The sequence below is a fragment of the Cricetulus griseus genome, chromosome 8, assembly GCF_003668045.3.
Source record: "Cricetulus griseus strain 17A/GY chromosome 8, alternate assembly CriGri-PICRH-1.0, whole genome shotgun sequence".
NCBI classification, from domain to species: domain Eukaryota; kingdom Metazoa; phylum Chordata; class Mammalia; order Rodentia; family Cricetidae; genus Cricetulus; species Cricetulus griseus.
This window is the reverse complement of record NC_048601.1, coordinates 93180489-93199902: the sequence shown is the minus strand read 5'-3', so window position 1 is coordinate 93199902 and position 19414 is coordinate 93180489. Positions and strand designations below refer to the sequence as shown.

At 40.4% G+C, this 19414-nt stretch overlaps 1 protein-coding gene across 1 annotated transcript in view; it reads left to right on the top strand.

Moving 5' to 3' along the window:
- Ube3c (ubiquitin protein ligase E3C) overlaps positions 1-19414 on the top strand; it is a 99380-nt gene that overhangs the window by 11743 nt on the left and 68223 nt on the right. Inside the window, exons 2-9 of the mRNA XM_027428639.2 lie at positions 2401-2454; positions 5802-5876; positions 7479-7625; positions 10954-11069; positions 14591-14748; positions 17244-17397; positions 17720-17940; positions 18801-18952. Coding sequence (XP_027284440.1) covers positions 2401-2454; positions 5802-5876; positions 7479-7625; positions 10954-11069; positions 14591-14748; positions 17244-17397; positions 17720-17940; positions 18801-18952 — 1077 coding nt within the window. The remainder of the gene's footprint in view (positions 1-2400; positions 2455-5801; positions 5877-7478; positions 7626-10953; positions 11070-14590; positions 14749-17243; positions 17398-17719; positions 17941-18800; positions 18953-19414) is intronic.

Here is a 19414-nt window from a genome sequence, read left to right as displayed (position 1 = left end):
TGGGGCATAACAGCTTAGTTGGCAAAGTGTTTCTCATGTAAGAATAAGGGCTGAATTTATTAGTCCTCAATCACAGTGGCAGTGAATGAACTTGCAATCCTAGTGCTAGGGAGGACAGCTCCTGCAGAATGACACTTTCTACAACCCTTAAAATTAAATTTAAGAATTGCTGGGCTGTGGTGTGCATGCCTTTTATCCTAGCACTTGGAAGGAAGGAGCAGGTGGATCTGTGAGTTTGAGGCCAGCCTTGTTTACAGTGCAAGTTCCATAACAACCAAGGATTTATAGAAAAGCCTTGTCTTGAAGCCCCCCCATGATAAATCTTTCCGCCAAAAGCTGCCCAGCCCTACCGCCACATGAGCGGTCTCCACCAGCTGCCCGAGTTCTACCCGCCTCGGGGATGGACAAAATAATACAGAGACATATATTATGTACAAATGCTGCTTGGCTGATGACTAGGATTCTCATCTGTTAGCCCAGTCTTAATTATCATAAATCTTTTTATTTTATAAGAATTATAAGACACCTTCCATTGGCGTCCCCCCTTGCCGGTGGATCATATCACGCTGCTGGAGGAACTGTGGAGGGAAAAAGGGGGCACACTTCCTGTTTGTCCTTGCTTAAATATGAGTCTCCTTGCTATGTTACTTCCTGCCTGGACCACCACTTCTCTACTACATTTCCCAGAATCCTCTTTGACTCCTAGTCCCGTCTACTTGCTGTCTCATTGGCCAAACAGTACTTTATTCAACAATCAATAAGATGAACATATACAGTACATTCCCCATCACCTCCCCATAATAATTTTTAAATTATTTTGCAAAATGTGGTGATGTGTACCTTTGATCCCAGCACTCAGGAGGCAGAAGCAAGCAGATCTCTGTGAGTTTGAGGTCAGCCAGGGCTACAAAGAGGGAAACCCTGCCTCAGAAAGCATATATGTATGTTTGTATGTACATGTGTGTGTATATATAAGTATCTCCAGCCTCCCCCACCAAACATTTTTCTTTTTTAAGATCTCACTAAGTTACCCAGGCTGCCCTTGAATTTATCCTCCTAAGTAGCTGGGGTTTTGGACTTTTATTTGGTTTAAAATGTAATTTTAATGGTAATATATTTTGTTTATTTCAAGTGTTGTACATTTTCCACTATAGAGATGTAAGGTCTTTTCTCCAAATAAATGTGTGTACTTGGTCTTTGGCAAGAATATCAGAATAGTCACATTGTGTCCTCTGTGGTGTTGTAAGCTGAAGTTGATGGCCCCTGAGGTTTTATTTCTGTAATATTTCTCTGATTCCTAGGTTGGTGTTTACAAGGTATTTTTTTTTAATTGTGATTTGCCATCTTTCCCTTGGTAATTATGAATATCATGAAACTGAGGCCAGGGAAACCATTATTCTTTTTGGGGGTCTTTTTGGGGGTCAGTGTTGAGGCAGGTTTCTCTGTGGCTTTGGAGGCTGTCTTGGAACTCACTCTGTAGACCAGGCTGGCTTTGAACTCACAGAGATCTGCGTACTTCTGCCTCCTGAGTGCTGGGATTAAAGGTGTATGTCACCACTGCCTGGCAAGGACGAGATTTTTTTTTCCCCCTGTATTCACTTAGCTTTTTTTTTTTTTTTTTTTTTTTTTTTGTATAAGTATTGAGTCATGGAGATAGACCTGTCCTATGGATTAAAACATAAGAACTACTGTTATTGTGTAATGTCACTTGAATCATAAGAGAATGTTGGAAACTAAAGCTGGTAGAGAGGGTCAAGACATCAATTCAAGATAGGAACTGCTGTGGATGAGTGTTGGTGGGAGGCAATTAAGTGCTGTGTGGGATGTTGAATCAGCTTTGTAATAAGGTAGAGTTCACTAGAAGAAAGCTTTTGTAGTTAATGTTGTGCCTGTGCTAGTTTCCTGTTGTTAGTCTGGTTGTGTAGGGAAGTAGAAAAGGCATAAACAGACAAGGGAAGCTCAATTTGAAAAAGGACAGTGTCTAATAGGGATTATTTTGTAGCTTTTCTTTGTCTAAAGAGAAAAGGGCCAATTTCAAGAACAACTTTTAGTGACAACGGGGAATCCTTTAATAAGTTTAAAGCAAATTGTGTGGCCTTTGGCCATGTGGTAGATAAAGACTTTCATTTGAGGTTTTCTGTGACAAACTATAGGTTTTCTTTAGCTTTGCATAATGATGGAGAAACTTGAGCCACTGTATTATGTGTTTCATGTCAATGTATATGCTGATTTCACAGCCCTCATTTGAATAGGTGATTCTTCACGTGTCAGAATAAACTGCCAGTGTTAACTTGAAGTAGATCTTTGGGAATCCCTTTTGGGCCAAAACATTCTGTAATTTTTGTATGATAATGTTTTCAGGCTTGAAATAATCCTAATCTTGTCTCTCTTTGGATTTAGGAAGAAAAGGCTTCTCTTTTACATCGAACTCAGGAAGAAAGACGGAAGAGGGAGGTAATTAATGTTTTTGACTACTCTATAGGTTACTCTTTATAAACCCTTTTCTGCAGCATTTTTTAAAGCTTTGCCTTACAAGTGTGTGTGTGTATATGTTATGTGTGCAGCAGTTTTGGATTCTGTTAAATTTTACAGTAAGCTTTTCATTCTGTAACCACTGTAGGAAAAGATAAGTTGGGCTTAGAGGTTTCGTTCTGGCTGGAGTGGAAAATGGGGTTTTAGTTGCCTTTATTGCTTATAAAAAGATTTCCAGAAGAAATCTTTTTTATTAGAAAGGCGTAATGTACAGTATTCATATTTCTCCATATAAGGAGAAACTCAACTTTTCTTAGCTGTTTATGAAAAAGGAAAAAGAAGCCAAATTTTTGTTTTTTGTTTTTTAACGCCTGTTTTCTGCCAAGCTGATTTCAAACTCCATTTTCCTACTTCCTGGATTGCTGGAATTGCAGTTGTGTGCTATTGTATCTGGCTTTGATGTTATATCTTTGGGAGATAGTTACTTCAAACAAAGTTAATCATAACATATTATAAGTCCTCCTTTTCTAGATAAGAAAAGTCTTGTTATTTTCTAGATAAGAAAAGTCTACATAAGTCTTGTTATTTTATTTGTTTGTTTATTATTTAGTTTTTTGAAACAGGGTTTCTCTATGTATTCCTGGCATGGGTCTTGTTATTTTTGTGAAGCCCTGACTGTCCTGGAACTTGCTCTGTAGACCAGGCTGGACTCAAACTCTTTGGCCTGCTTGTCTACATCACTCCCCTGGGTCTTGTTATTTCTACAACTCATTCCTTCATTTAATAGATGTCTGGGAGCTTGTGGTTTGTTAGGGACTGTTGTGTTTGCTGGAGATACAGATGGTAAATAAGACAGATAAGGAGCCTGCTTAATGGTGGTCACTCATGGGTAACAGCCAAGGACTAAGATGGTATTGAGAGTTGTAAAGACAGTAGAATCCTGGCTACTCACTAAGGAGGATGACAGATGGGCACTGGAAGTAGGGTCCTGAGAAAAGGTCAGTTACTGAAAGTCTGGAGGTTGCTGCTGGTCAGGATTCCTTGACACCCACATGAAATGGGTCTTTGTACATCAGTTAACAAGACCATTCACCACAACATACCTGATGGGGGCAGTCCTTCTGTGTATATGTTTGTCTCATTGGTTGATAAATAAAGCACTGTTGGCCAATAGGGAAGCAAGTTAGGCGGGACTAAGAGAGAAGGAGGATTCTGGGAAATGTAGGAAAGGGAGAGAGTTGCCATGTGATCCCAGGAAGAGAGGACGTATAGGGCCAGTGTCCTCGGTAAGATAAGTCCTTATGAAAATATATAGATTAGTAGTTATGGTTGATAATTAAGACTGTACTAGCAAATAAGAAAATCCTAGTAATTGGCCAGCAGCATTGTAACTAATATTAAAACTCTGTGTGTTATTTGGAGGCCCTAAAGCAGCAGCAGAACCCAGGCAGCTGGTGGAAAGAGTTATCGTTGCACACACCACCTGCCAACCTGACCTACATAATTCATCAGTAAGACTTCCCAGATGTTTCTGGTTGTGTCAAGTTGACAGTTAAAATTAGCTAGCACGTGAACTAATATTTTTTTGACCAACTAAATTACTAGAACTGGTTTAACTTGAAATTTTAGGGAAACTCCTAGCTTTATTTATTATTTGTTTGTCTATTTATTTGGTTTTTTGAGACAACGTTTCTCTGTAACAACAGTCCTGGCTGTCGTGGAACTCAATTGGTAGACCAGGATCACTGAGATCCACCTGCCTCTGCCTCCTAAAGGCTGTGATTAAAGGTGTATGCCACCACTGCTGCCTGGCATTTTCTTTTTTTTGTTTTGTAACTCCAAGCATTATTAAAAGATAAAGCCATTCTGTGTGCATTCCTAGTAAGTGGACATAACAGTAGCAGAAACTAGTTTCCAGCCTCGTCTCATCACTGTTGACATTTTGGCTAGGACATTGAGCTGTAAGGATTGCCCACACAGCAGCATTTCTTCGCTCCATTAGGACAGATCACCAGTTGCACAGGTAAAGTAGCCTTCAGTTGAAATTCAAATGCTCAACCAGGAAAGGTGTTTACTTGTTGGTGTTCTCCACTCTCTGAGGAAGTTCTGTAGTGTGTCCTTTTCTTTATATTTCTTCTTTCATGGTTGTAACCATTTTAGAAAACATTGTCATAGAAATGTTAATTTACTCCTAGGTTTGTACTCAAGAAATGCAAGCCTACATCCTTCAAAAAAGGTGGATATAAGTTTTTATAGCAGGATTGTTCATAATAGCCCACAGTGGAAACAGGGCAATTGCCAACCAGCTGATGTACAGATAAACAGATGAGATGTGTATGTATATGATGAAATATTTGGCCATAAAAGGGAATGACGTTCTTAACACATGCTACAGTGTGCATGCACCTTGAAAACACCATGAAAAAAGCCAGGGATTCCATTGTATTAGCTGTTCAGGCTACAAAAACCCATTGAGAAAAGTGTATGAGTAATGGTTTGGAAGCTCTGGCAAGGAATGAGGGGTGCCCCCTAAAATAGCCAAGGGGTTTCTCTTTGGAGATGATAAAATGCTCTCAAATCAGATGATGGCTCGTGCCTTTAATCCCAACACTAGGCAGGCAGAGGCTGAAGGATTTAAGTTCAAGAGCAGCGAGGGATACACAGAGAAACCTGTAACAAAAAGCCAAAATGGGGTGGAAAAAGATCATGGTAATGGCTACATAACTCTCAGGACATTAGAAGTATGTTCAGTGTGGGATTGGAATAATGGCTCAGTGTTCAAGAACACATAGTACTCTTGCAGAGGACCCAAGTTCAATTCTTAGTAGCCATGTTGGGTGACTTACAACCACTTGGAACCACAGTTCCAAGGGATACAATACTTCTGGCCTCTGAAGGCACCTGCACTTACATGCATATACCCACACACAGTTACAGACAGTAATTTAAAGTAATGAAAATGCTGGGCATTTGCCATGCTGTGGTGGCACACACCTTTACTTTAGTCCCAGCACTCTGGAGGCAGAGGCAGGCAGATCTCTGTGAGTTCAAAACCAGCCTGGTCTACAAAGTGCAAGTTTCAAGGCAGTCTCCAAAGCTATACAGAGAAACCTTGTATCAAAAAACAAAATAATAATAATTAATAATGATGATAATAATAATAATAATAATAATAATGAATTATTGAAATATATGTTCAGAGAGTGGTACACTTAAAAGAATGAATTTTATGTTTTTTGAACCATATAGCTAATTACAAAAAATTTTACTAAATGTCATTTTCACCAATTCTAACTGATTGTTACTTCTTTCCTTCCTCCATTATTCAGGAAGAAAGGCGAAGACTGAAAAATGCAGTAATAATCCAGTCATTTATTCGAGGCTATAGAGACAGAAAACGACAAGTAAGTTTGTTCTTTAAACTGAGAGGTGGCACTTGTGGCCAAGCTTGACAACCTGAGTTCAATCTCCACATCTCACATGGTAGAAGACAACTCCTTCAACCTCCACATAGCATGTCATCACACGAGCATACATGCATACATACACAAAATATAAATATAATATAAAAATTAAGAAAAGTGAACCATGCTGGGCGTTGGTGGCGCACACCTTTAATCCCAGCACTCGGGAGGCAGAGGCAGGCGGATCTCTGTGAGTTTGAGGCCAGCCTGGTCTCCCGAGCGAGTGCCAGGATAGGCTCCAAAGCTACACAGAGAAACCCTGTCTCGAAAAGCCAAAAAAAAAGAAAAGAAAAGTGAACCAGGGCTGGAGAGATGGCAACTCTTCCAGAAGTCGAGTTCAATTCCTAGCAACCACATGGTGGCTCACAACCATTTCTAATGGGATCTAGTGTCATATTCTGGCATGCAGACATACATACAGGCAGAACACTATATACATAATAAATAAATACATCTTTTTAAAAAAGGTGAAAATACAAATGTATACAACCATACCCTTAAGGAAAAAAAGAGAGAGAGGGTGAGGTAACCCAGACTCAGAAAGACAAATATACTATGTACTTACTCATACGTGGATGCTATACATAAAGCAAAGACCAATCAGCCCACAGGCCCCAACCCCAGGGAACCTGGGTAACAAAGAGGACCCTGAGAGAGATACACAGAGATCCATCTAGGAAGAGGAAAAAGATAGGATCTCCTGGATAAATTAGGAGTGTGTGTGTGGCAGGGGGGATGTGTAATGGGAGAAGGAAGGATGGAAGGGGAGTAGGGAAAAATGTATAGCTCAATAAAATAAATAAACAAATAAATAAAACTCGCAAAAAGAACAATGAACCAGGTGTGGTGCACACCTCTAGTCTCAGCATTGGGGAGGCAGAGGCAATCAGATCTCTGTGAGTTCAAGGCTATCCTGGCATACATAGTGAGTTCCAGGACAGGCCAGGGCTATGTAGAGAAACTCTGTCTCAAAAACAAAATAACAAACAGAAGAAAAATAAAGCAAGATTTATTTGAGGGGAAAAAAAAAAAAAAAACTGAGAGGAAAATGGCTGTATGAGAAGTTATTTTAGATATAGTATTGTTTGTAAATAGTATCTGTTTTGTATGAATTTTACATGCCTGCCTTATAAAATTTAGTGTTAATAAACAGTATTTTCCCTAATAAAAGATTTTTGAATGGGTGAATTTAGGGGATTTTGTTTTGTTTTGTTTTTTGAGACAGGGTTTCTCTGTGTAGCTTTGGAGCCTATCCTGGCACTCTCTGCCTCCTGAGTGCTGGGATTAAAGTCGTATGCCACTAACACGTGGCCGAATTTGGGGGAAGTTTTAAGAAAGATAACTGGTAATTACAAAGAAGAAAGGAATGGGTGGTTTTGTTAGTAGGAATTTTTGTTATTAGCTTGCTTTTTAATCTTGAACTGACAGTCTGGTAATCACTTCTTAGTTTTTGGTCACTATACCTATAAAACACTCAGTGCTTATTTCCATCATGAGGACTTTGGTGCACATATGTTGACACATGGCTTCCTGTGCTTCCAGTATTCCATCCAAAGAAGTGCATTTGACCGATGTGCAGACTCAGCTCAGCCTGGTGGCACCTTCTGCCTTGCCGATGGTCCCAATCTTACCCTCTTGGTAAGGCAGCTTCTGTTCTTTTACAAACAGAGTGAAGACTCCAAACGTTTGGTAAGTATAGACACATTTTCACTTAGCTTTGTTTACCTATTATTTTCCATTTTTCATCTCCCTTTTTTGGGGGTGGGAAGCAGGCGTGGAAATAGTGAGTGTCTGATCAGGAAGCCAGATAACCCCTCCCTGATTGTACGCTTTTTTTTTTTTTTTTCTTTTTTTATTCAGCTATAACAAGCCACCTCTGTGTTGATGTATTTTACTTTTAAAAGTCAATGTACATTTTTAATTGATCTCTTTATTATGGTATTTTAAATATTATAAGGGTATGCAGACACTGTCAGTGTGGCCCACTTTTCTCTGTACACAGCCTCTGTCTTTGTCCTGCTGCTGTGAGGTGCACCCTCAATATTGACTATGTGTATATATAGTAATACACTACTATCTGCCTTCAAATATAGGGTCTGTTTAAAGACTTTGTAACCTATTTGTTACTGCTAATGAGGGATAAGGAACATTGTGTCAGTGAACTATGGTTTTTGTTTTCTGTTTTTTGAGACAGGGTTTCTTTATGTGGTCCTGGCTGTCCTGGAACTAGCTCTGTAGACCAGGCTGGCCTTGAACTCACAAAGATTCGCCTATCTGCCTCCCAAGCACTGGAATTAAAGGCATGCACCACCACTGCCACCACCACCACCACCACCACCACCACCACCACCACCACCTGTCGTGAACTGTGTTCTTAAAAAGTGGAACAGCCAGGGCTACATTGAGAGACCATATCCCTGAGGGGAAAAAAAGAGGAACATGTAATTAGGTATAATGGCTCATACCTGTAATTTCAGCACTTGGATGATGGATGGATCAGGAGTTCAAGGCTAGGCTGGACCACATTAGACATTGTCTCAAAAAAAAAAAAAAAACCCTTATGTTCCATCTTCCCCAGGAAATACTATGAGATTTGCATATAATTGTTAGGTTAAATATTTTTATTATCTGTAATTGAAATTTCCAAATTGCATTAAAAGGGGTTATACAATGAAAACTGCGCTAGACAGAGCCCCGCATGGTTCAAGTACAAGGCAAAGAGCTGCTTTGCTACTTACCTAGAATTTGGCGATAGACCTCCCTCTTCAGCCTGAACTTGAGCTAGACTGGGGCGTGAAAGAAATTTGTATAACTGAAGTTGATCAAGAGAGGTACAATGGGCTAGAGAGATGGCTCAGTCCAGAGAACCCGAATTCAATTCCCAGCACCCAGCACGTTGACTCACAAATGCCTGTAACTCCAGTCCCAGGGGACCCAAGGGCCCAGGGACCCATGTGGTACCAGACACACATGCAGACAGAAGGCCTATACATATAAATAAATAAAGTCAGAGGAGGGGCACAACAGTTAATTTACCCACCTTTCTGGACTTTGTTTCTGGGCAGCTGTCTGGAATCCTGTCTGAAGTCCAGGAGAAGAGGAATAAAAGCAACAGTAGCAGGCCATCTAACTCCCTCTCAACAGACTGGTCTTGCCTTAGGGCTCCCTATTCCTGGATATGAAAGATTGCCAAGGAACAGAAAACATGTAGGTGTTGAGAATGTCTCTCCAGAGCACCTTGGTGTGTGAGAGCTCATCTGTGACCTGATTCTAAAGAGGCATGCACAGATGATTTCAGAAATTGTATGTGAAACCTTGGAGTGAAGTGCAGGTGTTGACCTCAGCCACAGGCACATGCAAAGCAAATAGTTCATGTGCAGATTGTGAAATCCTAAGTACAGCAAAATGTTGTCAAACACAGTTCATATTCAAAAAGGGGGTTTAGGGACTGGAGAGATGGCTCAATGATTAAGAGCATTGACCGCTATTCCAGAGGACCCAGGTTCAATTCCCAGCACCCACATGGTGGCTCATAACTCAGTAATTCAGTTCCAGGTGACCTGACATCCATGGCAAAACACCAGTGCACATAAAATAAATAAAGTTTTAAAAACCCTGCAATTAAAAAAAAGTGAGTTTAAACCAGATGTGATAGTTAATGTCTAGATCCCAGCTCTAGGGATTGTGACAAGTTCTGACTAACTGATCTCCAAGTAAGATCCTTTCTCAAAAATAAATAAGGAAGTTCGGGAGAGATCGTGAATATTTTCAATTTGCTAACAAAAGTGCAAGAACAGTTTTCCTATGGCAAAAATCATCAAATTATTTCCCCAGTTCCCACTTAGAAACAAGCAAGATGCCACCTTGGTTAATTTTTAGTGGTATAAATCTGCAGAGTAAACATATACATCTACCCTTCCCCCCTTTATCTGTGTCTGTCTGCTTCTCTCTTTCGCTTTCTCTTTCTCTTCCAAGACAGGGTTTGTAGCCCCGACTGTCTGTACTTGTTCTGTACACTAGGCTGGCCTTGAACTCACTGAGATCACCTGCTTCTGCCCCCCAAGCACCGGTATTAAAGGTGTGCGGGACAACCGAAGCATGACTATATTTCTTGCTGTGACTTTAATATGGTTCTCTGCCAAGACAGTATGTGCTATGACTGCATTTTTCTGTATGTAGCTTACTTTTAACTTCTCTTAAGTTAATGCTTGCCTCACTTTTTAATTAATTGGTTTTCTTTGAATCTCTTAATCTCTTCCACATGGCAACAGTTCTATGCTCCATTCTTGATGCAACTTTTCATAAGCCTTGGGCTCTCCCTGTCTTCATGTTCTTCTTCCTAACAATCTCTAGGCCTGCTATTATCCTGGGAAAGCTTTGTTTTGCTTTTCCTGATTTCTCTGTTTTTCTACTTTCTTGGTTTGTTTGTTTGTTTGTTACTGATAGTCATTCATCACTGAGCTCAGTGGTAGGGTGCTTATCTCAAATGTATGAGACCATCCTTTCTTAGGGTTTCTATTGTTCTGATAAAACATGAGAAACATCTTAGGAGGAAAGAGTTTATTTCAATTATACTTCCACATCACAGTTCATCATTAAAGGAAGTCAGGTCAGGCACTCAGGGCAGGAACCTAGAGGCAGGAACTGATGCAGAGGCCATGAAGAGGTCCTGCTAATTGATGGATTGCTTCCTTTTGCTTATGAATTGTTGTTGTTTCAAGTAGAGTATGTATTCTTCATAGAATATATTTCTATTTCAGGTTGAATATATATTCTCTGTTGTTTCAAGTAGAATATATTCTTTGTTTAGAGACTAATGTAGTAATGTAAATTAACATTGATGTTTCTAAGATGGAGAATACAAGTCTTGCTAAGAAAATCCTGACTGAGAAACCTTATTCTTTATCAAGTTTTCATTAGATTTAAGTATGGAAACCATGTAAAGACGTTTTTAGTATTATCTAAATAAGCAAGCAAATCTTACGTATTAAATATTGTTTATGTTTTACTCTTACAGATTTGGCTGTATCAGAACTTAATTAAACACAGCTCTCTGTTTGTCAAGCAGTTGGATGGGTCAGAGAGACTAACATGCTTATTTCAAATAAAGAGGTTGATGAGCCTCTGTTGCAGGTAAGTTTTGTCATCATTGGAAACTTAGAAAACATGTGAGATACCTTTAGAGTTTAAATGCTTTGGGAAGCAGCTTTGTTTTGTTTTAATAGTTCTTTTTTTTTAAAAAAATGTGTGGATATTTTGCTATGTATATGTCTATGTACCACATGCATGCCTGGTGTACACAGAGACCAGAAAAGGGTGTGAGATCCCCTAGAGCTGGATTTACAAAGGTGAACTACTTTTTGGGTGCTTGAACCTGAACTCTAGTCCTCTGAAAGAGCAGCCAGCACTCTTAACCAGAAGTTACCTCTCTAGTCCTGAGGTTTTCTGATTTTTTTTCTTTAGATAGGATCTTGTTTTTTAGCCCAGGCTAGCCTTGACTTCAAAGCAGTCTTCCCTGCTTTGTAGTAAAATATAGATACCTTTATAGGAAGACATAGATGTTAATAAGTACTGGGGGGGGGGATTAAAAAGGAAAAGAGAAGATAGGAGGTATCCAAGTGAGAAGATCTATGTAATGAGATCAGTTGGAGGTAGGGATGGTTCTTGATATGCTAGATCAGAAAGATATTAGGAGAAAGCTAGTGCATATTTTTAAGCATGTTGGCTTTGTGTGAGAAAGTAAGGAGCCAAAAGAAAGTTTTGAGCAAGGTCACACAGCCTGAACTTTGTCCTAAAAATTTCAACATAAAAGAGTAAAAAAATGTTGCACCGGGTGCTCATTGCTTACTGTCTTGAGTCAACAGTTCCTTTTTGTTTGCTTGTTTGTATTTTTTGAGACTGACTGTATAGACCAGGATAGCCTTGGGATTAATCAAGGTATGCACCACCACACCCAGAATGTAGTCAGTACTCACTGCAGTCAACCAGGTGAATGCTTTGCTGAACCATTGTAATTTCTGTCAGATGGTGGCACTTTACTCCCCAGATACTTTCACATTGAGTTCTAGAAAGAAGGGTCCTTCTACAAACCCCAATATCATGATCAGCCTGAAAATGATTAAGATTGATGTTGCCTGAATGCAGAGAGGCCAGGCACCTGTGTTGACAGACCCAATGTAGCAGCTGCTTTCACTCAGCAGTAGGCTTTGGGTGAAATGCTCAGTCCATTCTCAGGTTCTGAGTTATCATCACAGACAGAATCTGTGATTACAGAGTACCATTGGTACCTATATCTGGAGCTATAGTGTTCAACACATTCCTGTGGTGTGTGCTTTTAGAATGTGTTGGAAAAGACTGGAGAGTAGTGATAGCTGAGTCTGACAGGTGTGGGCTATAGGATAGCCAGAACAAGCAGTAGAAAGCCTGGGACTCTGATGAAGGTGGCTTCAAAACACATGTGAAGCCACTTGAAGTGAAAAGTTTAGAGAGAGAGAGTGTGAGACCATCCACCTGGATAAGATTCGATGGATTGTGTGAAAAGTAATAAAAGACTGGCTCTTTGAGGGCTGCTGAAAAGAGCAGAAGGAACCAGCTGATTAAAACTGAGTGAGTACTTTCTCATCTGAGTCTCAATGAGTTTAAAGCCAGATTCTCAGATGAGTATGGGTCAGGTCTTAGTGTTTCAGTGTCAGGTTGGTTGGGTGTTGTAGCTGAGAAAATCTACTTCCTCTTCCTTAATGAAATCTTTGTACAGCCTTCTTAGTGCTTGGTGGGAGCCATGGCTTTGCTCTTAGGCCTCTGCCAAGTAAAGCAGCAGCCTGTAGGAGCTGGGCAGGATGCTCAGAAGCCTGTTTGGAGCTATCTCAGTTATTCATTTTCCTGCAGCAGAGGAATGTGGAGTGGCAGAAGCATCCACAGAGAGAAAGATGAGGAACAGAGTGAGGGTAGTCATTGGGGAAAAAATCATGCCTGGTCGTTTGAGGAGTTAGCCTTGAAGGGAGAATTGCCGAATGAAGAAAAAGAATGTGATATAGCTTCAGGATCATGACATGTGGCCTTGGAAAGGTGAAAAGGCAGTTTATACATACTGTTAAGAGGTGAACATTGAGAAAATAGACAACAGATATGAGCCCATCTTTGAAAACAAAACCTCCCTCTGAATTGGATCAGCATATACTTGAAAATGCTATCAGTATTAGTTAGAGAAATAGAAATCCATGTTGTGATACATACTTACAGACTCAGAGTTGCTGAATTCTAATTCTTCCTACCAAGTGCTAGGATGTGGTGCAGTTGGACTCCCTCTCTCAGTGTCTGTGGGAACCTGGTGGCTTCATGTGCAACTTGGACCCATTTGTGATCCAGTAGTTCTGTATGTAGAAGATACCCAAAAGAGATGAGGCATAATACACACTGGAGCTTAAGAAAACACTCCTACCAGCCTCGCTTTGAGACACAATTTTCCCAACCCCAGATGTAATATTTTTACATGGGAGACTATAGTTCAGTGTGTTAAGGATTGAGGTTTGCAGGTGTATTATGTGATGAGTGTCAGAAAGACAATCAACAGGACCAATACTCTGAGCACACTGTATAACTTAGCTTCTTCTGCATAAAAACCCCAAGAAGTACAGTCTTATTCACAGCTGCAGAGACAAGTGGTAGAGTGGGACATGGAAGGAGGATTGACTGGAGACTAAGAACAGCTCCCCTTTCAAGGTTGTGCATCCCAAGTATGAGACATAGAACAGTGTATAATTGTGCTTCTACCAAGTCAGTTTTAAGGGAAGACTTGGAGGAGCTGGAGAGATGGCTCAGTGGTTGAGTGCTCACTGCTTTTGCAGAGGACTGGCATTCAGTTCCTAACACAAAACCACCTGTTACTACAGTTCCAAGGAATCTGACATCCCTCCTTGGGGATAGGATACGGGGTGGTGGGGGCAGGGGAGGAGGGGAGGGAGAGGGAATTGGGATTGGCATGTAAACCAAGCTTGTTTCTAATTTAAATTTAAAATTTTTTAGGGGCATAGAGCCCATTTTTATTTTTTAAACTCTGTTTGTTTATTTATTTGGGCTTGTTGAGACTGGGTTTCCCTCCATATAGCCTCAACTGGCCTGGAATTCAAAGAACTCTGCCTGCCTCTGCTTTCTGAGAGCTAAGGCTTGTGCCACTACACCTGGCTGGAGGCTGTTTTAAAATCAGACTGTGGTAGATAAGACTCCTTTTGCCTCCTAGTAAGAGGGGAGGCTTCAGTCAAGATAATTCAGAACCAAAGAGATCATGCTGTGGTCTGTACACACTTGATGTGACTGTTTTGCAGAGCCACTTTTCCCAGAAAGCCTTACCCAGTTGAAAAATGCAACTTTTCTTGCAACAATCAGTGGATTATGGTTTTCTTTCTCTGTTTGCAATCTTTGGTTGTCCTCTGCTGTCTCTTTCTGAGAATGTATATTTTTCATGTCTATCTGCTAAAGGGTTACTGTAGACACATAATAAAAGACCCAGGAAGTCTGAACATTGTTGCTTGAGCCCTGCCTGTTTTCTGAGACCCTGGCAGTGGTGCAGTGACTCACATGCTCATCACAGGAACTGGAAGAGTCAGGGAAACTGACAGTCCTGGCTTTATAGTAAGTGTGTGAATTTGTTTTTACAGGTTGCTGCAAAACTGCAGTGATGACAGTTTAAATGTCGCACTTCCAATGCGAATGCTTGAGGTGTTTTCATCTGAGAATACATACTTACCTGTTTTACAAGATTCTAGCTATGTGGTGTCAGTGATTGAACAAATTTTGCACTACATGGTTCACAATGGTAAGTGGCTGGGGCAGACCTGTGGAGGTGGCGTTATTGTGGAGGCAATTGGCCTGTGTGCTGCTGAGGGAGGTACTACTATGAACAACACACTGTGATCTTCACAACAGAAGCTGTGTGAGCCTTCTGGGAGAATGACAGCAGCCTCTTGAGTCTTGCATTGCTCATAGCCTCTGAAAATGCAGAAGCCTTTTTACTGTCTGTACTTAATTATTCTTTGTTTTGTAAAAGACAAGTTTCTTTGGCTAATCATAAAAGGAGCTGGTTTGAGGCCCGGTGTGGTCGCTCACACCTTTAATCTCAGCACTTGGGAGGCAGAAGCAGGTGGATTTCTGTGAGTTTGAGGCCAGCCTGGTCTACAAAGAGATCCAGGACAAACCCGGGCTATTAGACCGAGAAACCCTGTCTTAAAAAACAAACAAAAACAAACAAAAAAAGGAACTGGTTTTTGGCTGTTCTTGAAAGTAGTAAGTTAACTGTTACAGAGTGTAAATAACTTGTTTTATTGACGTATAAACGTATATAGATTAATTCTAGCTGATGTACATTAAAACCACAAAAATTAAGGTCTCGTGAATTTTTACTGTTTGTAGAGCTTAGTAAATGTAAAAAACTCAAAACTTAGTTTATTAAAAATCTCAGAAAACTACTGACTTCGTGAAAATTATAGTGAAATTTATACAGTTTGACCTTCTAAGAAATAGATTCATGATGGCAGTGAACTTGAGTGAACTGATGTGATGTACTGTATATATCCAATTCAGACTAAGCATTTGATGAGAATTTTATTTTTCCTGTTTTTTAAAACCATTAGGAAGATAGTCATGAGCTGTGCCTTCTATGAAATGTTTCCAAAAATAAAAAAAATGATTGAAAATCTTCCATCAAAATTGCTGCTTCTGTTGTGTTGTGCAGTGGCATGGCTGTTTTTCAGGTGTTTTAATGAATTATTTCGTGGTGTTTTTGCTGTTGTTGTATGTATAACCTATCTTTAAGTCACTGAGTCCAGGTTGTGGTCTATAAGTATGTTGTTTTCTCTAAAAGAAACTTTGAAGGCTCTACAAACAAGCAGGGTAGGTCATGGTCAAACTAGCAAGGTGAGAGACATTCCATCAGAGCAAACTGCCACTAGCAGCAACTCGGTAACACGAATATCTTGAGGATAACAACTATTAATGCGTCTGGACCCATGAATTCATTGTAACACTAAGGGAGCCCACAACATTAATTCCATACTGAGATGTGTGGGAGATGGATCAGAAGGTCACATTATGGACCTTACTGGGATTAGGAATCAATCATGTTGATTAAATAAAACAACACCAGACAGTTGTTGACTTGATTACTTAGTAGCTATTTGTGATGTTAAGAAGTACTAATTCGGGCTGGAGAGATGGCTCAGAGGTTAAGAGCACCGACTGCTCTTCCAAAGGTCCTGAGTTCAATTCCCAGCAACCACATGGTGGCTCACAACCATCCGTTATGAGATCTGGTGCCCTCTTATGATGTGCAGATATACATAGAAGCAGAATGTTATACACATAATAAACAAACAAACAAAAGAAAAAAAAAGAAGTACTAATTCACTTTTAGCTATGGTAATACTCCTCTTAAAATATTTAATCTTGCCAGTCCATGATGGCACCTGCCTGTAGTCCCAGCATGTGGAGGTAGAGACAGGCAGATCTCTTTGAGTTCAAGGCCATCCTGGTCTATAAATCGAGTTCCAGGCCAGCCAGAGCTATTATACAAAGAAACCTTGTCTTGAAGGGGGGAAAAAATCTTTATCTTTTCATGACATACTGAAGTAATTATGTCTTAGGTTTGCTTCTGAATGAGTGGGTAACAGTGGGTCAAGACTGGCATTGAATAAGCCAGGTGGTGGTGGCGCACACCTTTAGTCCCAGCACCCGGGAAGTGGAGACAGGTAGATCTCTATGAGTTTGAGGCCAGACTGGTCTACAAATTGAGTTCCAGGACAGCCTCCAAAGCCACAGAGAAGCCCTGACTCGACACCTCCCTGCCCTCGCCTTGTTGGCATTGTTGATGCTGACTAAGCCCTGGATGTGAGAGTCTGTGCCTTTCAGCTCTTTGCAAAATGAATGTAGCTGCATGTGGTGGCTCACCTGTACCATAACACTTGGGAGACTGAGGAAAGTGGGTTGCTGTGAGTTTAGTGCCAGACTGAACTACAGAATGAGGCTTTCTCTTCTTCCCATTTACACCCATACAGCTTTATAAAGGCATTTAAAAATTAATGATGGCAGTTGAGATAGCTCAGTGAGTAAAGGCACTTTCTACCAAAAACTTGATGATCTGAGTTCAATTTCTGGGTTCATCAAAGTAGAATAACAGAACAGATCCCTACAAGTTGTCCTCTGAAGCTTCCCAAAATGAATGTATTTTTAAAAATTTTAAAGTATTTCTCCTTTATAGTTAAAAAAAAGGGGGCACTTAAATATAAATGTCTTTTCCCCCATTTTTTTTTTCTTTAGGGTATTATAGATCTCTCTACTTGTTGATTAATAGCAAGCTTCCATCAAGTATTGAATATTCCGATTTGTGTCGAGTTCCTATAGCAAAAATTTTGCTGGAGAATGTCCTAAAACCATTGCACTTTACGTACAGCTCTTGTCCTGAAGGTGCAAGGTGGGTGAGTGGAGACTTCGCAGTCACATGTTTTCTTTATTAGTATGTCATGGTTCAGAGGGAAATGTGCAGTGTACTTTTCTCTGTCTTGTCTGTGCCTAACATAAATTTGTAATTCTGATGATCTGGCTATTTATTTCCTACTGTTTAGTATCCATCATGGAAAACGAAATTATCTTAATAGAAAAGAAATAAAGTCAAATTCTAGTCTCTACTTTAGAATATAGACTATTTACTTAGGGAGACATTTGGGAAGTGGTTTTAATCTGTGATTTGATGGGTAGGATGTTTTGATTCTCTTTAAATCCCTTTTCCTTTCCAGACATCAAGTTTTCTCAGCCTTCACAGAGGAGTTTCTGGCAGCACCTTTTACTGATCAAATTTTTCATTTCGTCATTCCGGCGTTAGCAGATGCACAAACTGTGTTCCCTTATGAGCCCTTTCTGACTGCATTATTGTTACTAGAGAGTCGAAGTCCAAAACGGAGTAGCGGAGTGCCATGGCTCTTCTATTTTGTTTTAACTGTTGGCGAGAACTACTTGGGTATGAAATGCAAGATGTGTTTTTCCTAACTCCTGTATAGGTATCTGAATAGATGAATCAAGAGAAGACTGCAATGACATTTTAGCTTGAATTTCACATCCAGGCTGCTTTCTTGTCTACAGGCCACTTTGTGTGTGTGTGTGAGACCAAGATGCAAAATGTGGGCTTTCCTCTCAACACTTTAGTTCCAACACTGGCTGCTTGAAGAGAGGGTTACATCCCACAAGTTAAAGGCTTAGTCCCATGAAACTGCCTGCACTTTAGACCCTGTTACACAAAATGGTTTATTAACCTGTGCTTCTGACCAAGTAATAAAAATTGGGGTTCCTGCAACCCCTTTCTTGAACCTGATAATTTATTATGAGAAGCCTGTTGACTATTGTATTATAAAGATTACAACTGATCAGCCAATACTGGTGATAGACTGTTCAAGGTCTGTGGGGTGGGTATGGGGGTTGAACACTTACCTGGTATGTTCAGGGGCTCAGAAACTTGTTCCAGTTTCAATAGCCCTTCTCCTGATCTCCTCTCCTTAGGAGCTGGGATTGAATTTAAAACGAACTCTAGCCTGCTTATCACTTTATCTGTCTACATAGTAGCACACCTTTAGATTGTTTAAGCCTTCAGTAACCCCTATCAAGAACTCAGTGGGTGTGGCCAGAAGGGGCTTGCAGGAGTGACCAGAGACCCTGCTGGTGCTTAGGTCTTAGGTTCCCTGAGACAAAGACCAAATACACTGCATAGTATGTGACAGTTTAAATTTAATTAAAACACTAAGGCCCATTCAGAATTCTCTCTCTAGAAGAGGAAAGTGATGCCCAAGTGTCTGAAGTAACTCATGTGCTGATTATCTCTCAAAGGAACACTCTCTGAGGATGGCCTGCTGATTTATCTACGAGTGCTCCAGACCTTCCTCTCTCAGCTACCTGCTTCACCCACCGGTACAGGCCGTCCTGATTCCACCAGTGACTCTGAGGATGAGAATGAGGAGACTGACCAGCCTGCCAGCCCTGTAAGCCACCAAACTAGAAGTTTTCTTCTAGCTTCTCAAGCATTTTAAGTAGCTTCCTCATCATTGCATGACCACCATCAGCTCCCTCTGGGAGAGTTGTATACAGTCTATTTCCTGTCTATGCTAAGATGTGGTATAAGCTCTGTTACAGAAAGCTCTTCCTCCCTGTGAGCAGAGGCTGATTTAGCAATAGCATGTATAAAACCCCTGCCTAACTGCATTTTGCCACTATTTCTATCTTTGGAAAATGTTACTCCATTTTAAGTCATCCCCTCCCCATAGTACGTAATGGTTTTAGGAGACCTCTTACACAGGTTTATCCTTTAATTCCTCTTGTCTTTCTCCTATACTGGAGATTATTCTTTCTTTAGGTTGAGAACTAATCATCTATTTATAAATAAACCAATAACCACACATTTCTGGGCCAGATCTTTTGTTTTATCCCCCCCCCCCCATTTTTCC